The 5,567-nt window shown below is 46.3% G+C and overlaps 1 protein-coding gene across 1 annotated transcript in view; it reads left to right on the plus strand.

Moving 5' to 3' along the window:
• LOC115470454 (C-factor-like) overlaps positions 1–3,866 on the plus strand; it is a 69,635-nt gene extending 65,769 nt beyond the window's left edge. The window contains exon 6 of the mRNA XM_030203646.1: positions 3,661–3,866. Within this exon, the coding sequence (XP_030059506.1) occupies positions 3,661–3,774 (114 nt within the window). The 3' untranslated portion in view covers positions 3,775–3,866. The remainder of the gene's footprint in view (positions 1–3,660) is intronic.
• Positions 3,867–5,567: the final 1,701 nt, after the last annotated feature.

Here is a 5,567-nt window from a genome sequence, read left to right on the forward strand (position 1 = left end):
AGGCACTCTTACAAATTAAATAAAATATCTCCCAGGTGCATAGCACTGTTTCCTTGTGTGCTGAGCCCCCCAAATCCACCCCAAAACCCACTGCCCACAAGTCTATACCATTACCATAGCCCTAAGGGGTGTAGGGGGGCACCTACATGTGGGTACAGTGGGTTTTGGGGGGTTTTGGAGGGCTCAACATTAACCAGCACAAGTGGAACAGGTAGGGGGGGTTGGGCCTGGGTACGCCTGCCTGACATCCACTGCACCCACTAACAACTGCTCCAGGGACCTGCATACTGCTGTCAGGGAGCTGGGTATGACATTTGAGGCTCACATACAGGCTATCAAAAAAAGTTTTTAAAGTTCATTTTTGTGGTGGGAGGGGGTTAGTGACCACTGGGGGAGTCAGGGGATGTCATCCCCTATTCCCTCCGGTGGTCATCTGGCCAGTTGGGGCACTTTTTTGGGACTTGGGTCATGAAAAAAAAGGGTCCAGCAAAAGCGACCCAAATTCTCGCTTCTGCTGCCCTTTTTTTTCCGATTATCGGCCGAAGGCGCCCATCTCACCTCAGCCAAGAAACACACCCCAGTCCCATCTTCACCACGCCTCCGACACGCCCCCGTCAACTTTGTTCATTCCCAAGATGGAGTGCAGTTGAAGATGCCCAAAATCGGCTTTCGATTATACCGATTTGGGCGCCTTTGCGAGATGGGCGCCCATCTCCCGATTTGGGTCGAAATATGGGTGCCCATCACTTTTGAAAATAAGGCCGTTTCCTAAAAGCTTAAATATCCTGAAAGTAAAACCGTAGAATTCTTAGCAAGCTTATCAGGAAAACAAAATTGTTATCTAAAAATTATATACACAAAGGAAACAGTGACATAGAATTGTATCAAATAAATAGTAGATTTAAGCAAGTAGGAATAAAACTGACACGAGTAGGGGCAAACTGTTTTTTTTTCCTTTTATGATGCAAAAGCAGTGCCAGGTCAGCTAACGTGTTCAGTTAATTGCTTGGGGCTAAAGACAAAAGGTAATTTAATCCTTATCAGTACTGCTGGAATGCAGGATTACCCAAGGCTCACACAGAGAAGGAGATAGTACAGGAAAATCCAGTTCATTTCAAAGAAAAGTTTAGTGCTCTCAAACGAAGTTAAGTTTCTAGCATTGAATTGAAAATAAAGGAATGTTGCTAAGTAAACATGACAAAGTACAGCTCACTCTCCCTCTGGAAAACAGACACCTATAATTTAATTAGACCAAGCCATGGTCATTAGGAAGAACAAAGAAAAGAACTTATCTGTGTTCTCACAGGGGGATGATCAGAAGCAAACGCCAGCGCTAGAGGCTGTTAGCGCCATACTAGTACTGGCGTTTGTTAACACCCCATGATCAGAGCCCTCGAGCGTGTGAAACAATGTGCTCGAGGGCTCTGAGTGCAACTAGCATGCAAATGCATGCCAAACAGGGCTAAACATATTCATCCCCAATGATCAGCCGCCAGCACGCCAAAGATTGGGTCGCTGGCTTCGGCAAACCCAATGCCAGCTCCGAGCTGGCGTTAGGGTTTGCAGATCATTGGGGAGGAATGGTGAGTCCTGTCCAGCATGCATTTGCATGATGGCAGGCCCCCATTCCCCTCAACAACAAACCTGCCAGCGACAGGGGGCTGGAGGTCCGGCAGACCTCCGGTCCCCCCGACGATCCCCCCCCAAGGTTCAGGGAGGGCTGGAGATCTGGTGGGTCTCCAGGCCCCCCTAACTCCCCCAGCAAAAGGTCCCTGGTGACCAACCAACCCCCCCACCCCCAGCGACAGGGGGGCTGGAGGTCCGCCTCTGGAAGTCTCGGCGGCCATTTTAGAAGTGCAAACCGGCAGGGGAGAGTCAGCGCTGGTAGCAAGCAGGCAAGACTGCCTGCCCCGAAGAATTAGAAGAGTCAGGTCGGTGACGTGAGGGACCAGATTGGGTGATCGATCGGGCGGGAGGGCGGGAGGGAGGAGAGCCAGCTTGCACTAGGGAACAACCGGCTCGCAAGTCGGTACAAAATTTAACAACCGTGCGACCCAGCTCCAGTACACCACTGGATGTAAAATGCCTGGCACATAGTATAGCTCTATCATACAGGTACATACTTGTTGTAGACAGAATTTGTTTTTCTCAAATGTGTGTGAAGACACTGTAGCTGGGTCTCCCTTCCAGGACCCAGCCAGGCTCAACCCTGCTTAGCTTCCTTCTTCACCCAACTGTTGCCTCACTCCACACCACCTTGGCCTGTTCTGGGAACTCAGCGCCAGACCCCCTGAGAGCTTGCAGGACTTCCTCCTCTCTCTATTGTTTCCACAGAGGCTCAATCAAGGCAAAACGTTTATAGAAAAAAAACTTTATTTTCTTGCTTCCATTCAGCATAGACACAAAAGGAAAACACCTTACTCCCAGGGTGTTAAGGTTTGCTGCCAAAGTCTCATTCAGGGTTTAAACAGTCCATATAGCTTCACTTTAGCCAAAATTACTTATTTTAGGGAACAGTACATTATCAGAAAGAAAACACAATAGCTTGGTAGGTTGCAGGTCCAGACCTTTTCAGTATGAACAGGTTACACAGTCTTTCTTACAGCACCGCTACACAGCTTTGGCCCCACCTGGATCAGACTGGGGTTTCAATTGTGCCCAGCCCTCTTTCTCCACCAGGGGCTGCACCTGTTTCCTCTTTAGTAGAGATCTCCCCCAGCGCCTCAGTCTCTCTCCTCTGGTCTTCCACCAGTCTCTCCAAGGCACAGCTAGCCACCCTCTTATAGCAGTTTTTCAGGTTTGAGCCAGAGCTCCAATCTCCATCTGTTCCTCCCCTAGTCCTTCAGTAACCTCCATTTTATCCTCCTCTTCAACTTCCCCCGCCCCCAACCTCTCCAGCTGGCCCTCATCACCTTCCTCAGAGACCATTTCCCAATCTTCTATCTCCTCCCCTAACTCTTGCACAGCCGGGTGGGGAAGAGAGGGATTCTGGGACTGGTAGTTCCTCCTCTTCTTCCTTAACCCGGCCAACCTCTCTGCCTCTGGTAGCGCAGCTTTCTGAATGTGGGTGTTGTGCACATGAAGTCTGCCCCGTTGGGGTTCCCCGGCTGCCTGCACCCCCCTTCTGCGTGCCTTCCCGGATCCCCTTTCACCTACCCTCTCACAACACGAAAGGTCAGACATTGACCTCTTCAATCTACCTCTTGACCAACTTTCTCCCTCCCCCCTTCACTTCTACAATACAGAAACTTCCTTCAGGTCACCTTCTCCCTTCCTGTGAGTAGAGCTGCCTTCCAGTCCTCTGCCCCCTCCCCCTTCCCGTTGGCTGAAGCTTACCTACAATCTCTACTGTGGAAGCATGCAGAAGAGGCTCACTCACAAGCGGGATGAGTGGGTAAACTAGAGAACTGCAGATAGAGGTTTTAAACGGAAAAACACCTTTTGAAAATTGATCCCTATACTTTTAAGAGGTAGCTGATTGCATAGGTGAGGACCTGGACTTCTAAAGTCATCTTTTCAGACTCTGTCGTTCTGTCTTACAACTTTTAGCATTTCCTTTTCTATACTGAAATATGTCCCTGTCCACTTGCCCAGGCTGATTACAGAGCTGTCTCTCGTGCTGGCATCATTCTCTAACATGTTCCATTTTTTATCTTACAGGCTTCTCTGACTGTAGACCAGAGTGTCAGTGGGATCCTGAAAGTACTCTGCAGCCTCAATGAAAAACACAGTGGGCTGCTTTTGGATTGGGAAGGCAAAACCATCCCTTGGTGAGAGGCTGAGATGTCAAGAACAGAAAAGTAATTCAACTGGAGGAGCTTTGACATATGTATGTTTGTCAATAAATATTTCATTCCTAATGAAAAGTTGTTCATCTTTTTTCCATTGCCCACAGGTACAAAATTAAGTACCTGTGTATAAATATATAAACTGCTTTGATTGTAACCACAGAAAGGCGATATATCAAATTCCATCCCCCTTCCCTTTCCCTTTTCACTCCTGGCCTGAATAATTTTAACACCCAAAGACTGAAGGAAGTGGGCTTCCAAATTACACAAAACAAGAAAAAAAATATATATATATCCTCACACTTTAATAGCTATTATGGAGATATCTGATGAAAATCCACATGGAAGAAAAAGTCTCAGCAAGCCATGACCTATATAATACTGAGTCTTCGTTACTGGCTTAGTTGCAATCATAGGCATAGAAAACCTCCTGTGTCTCTTCAACAAAATTATTTAAATGTATCAGTTTTTAATTTGTTCTTGTTTTTTTAAAACATACTCACTGATCAAATGTTGAGAGCAAAGAGCAAATATTTAGCTTCTCAGACGTCTCTCACACTTCTAAGGGTGCCCATTCCAACAGCAGCACTTCAACTACTTGATCCATAGCTGACAATGGCCAGCATTTTTTTAAAACTGTCACAGACTTGCAGAATGTATTCGCATGGAGCACCTTCAAAGAGATGAAACTCATTAGAATCATCTCAGTACTCATGCAGATACTTCAGCAAATATCATCACATACATTAGTTATCAAATCGACATACACCGCTGCTGAGATAGAAACTCATAAAACTCCTTCTGTGCTTCATTTTATCCGTCTAGCAGGCAATATACTAATATACAAGTTAAATCGCCTTGCAATATATCATCCAAAATTGTACAAGTCATGAATTCAAGTGCTGATGTTTAAAAGGAAGATTCCTCATAAGAAGCAGAAGCTTGGTAAGGCTACCACACCCCTCCTTAGTCCTTCAGTGGATTCTAACTCACTGCATCAAAACACTGCAGATGCATCTCTCATAGCATTTCTCAAATGTCCAGGGCAGTGCTGCCATTCTGCAGTCCATGGAAGTTCCGCCAAATCTTGCACAGTACATTCCTCAACTAGAAATAATTCAGTTGCAGGGTAGTCCTAACTTCTCTCCCTCTTCTTCATCACCAGCTTGGTCACATTCACCTCAGCTGGACTGTTCCCCTCAAGAGTCTTCAATGTACACATCACTAGGGCCTCTTCTCAGTAAGTTCTGAGCTCTCCTCCCATCTCTCCACATCTGCTACCCAAGCAGCAGAGAGAGCAACATCAAAGTTCCAAATTTATAGTCCCCCAGGGAAAGATAAAAGTTTAGATTCTTAGGGGGAGGGAGGGGGGAAGTATATCAAAGTTCCATGTTGGTGCTAAACATTACCGCTCATTGGCTATAGATGTTGCATTACCAACATGCCAAACTTCAGTAGCTGGAAGAATTCCATATTTCCCCCCTCAGGATCAGATAGCTAATTTTCATTTGAATTTCAGGAGGCCTCGTATCATTTTTTTCTGATCCTCTTATGATGCCTATGATACTGCTTCCAGAGGAGCAGCAGCAGCATGGTTAAAAACTTCAGGCCTCAGAGAAGACCTTTATGATAGACTGGTGGACACACACCCTGTATGGGAGAAAGGTTTTTCAGAGAGAAAGTACAAGATGCTGTTTCCCAAGTAAAAGACCAAGAATAAGAGAGCTTTCTGCCCAGCCCCAGGATCTTGGTGTCCAAAGCAAAAAGAAACAACAGTAT

Source organism: Microcaecilia unicolor, chromosome 5 (assembly GCF_901765095.1).
Source record: "Microcaecilia unicolor chromosome 5, aMicUni1.1, whole genome shotgun sequence".
Lineage (NCBI taxonomy): Eukaryota > Metazoa > Chordata > Amphibia > Gymnophiona > Siphonopidae > Microcaecilia > Microcaecilia unicolor.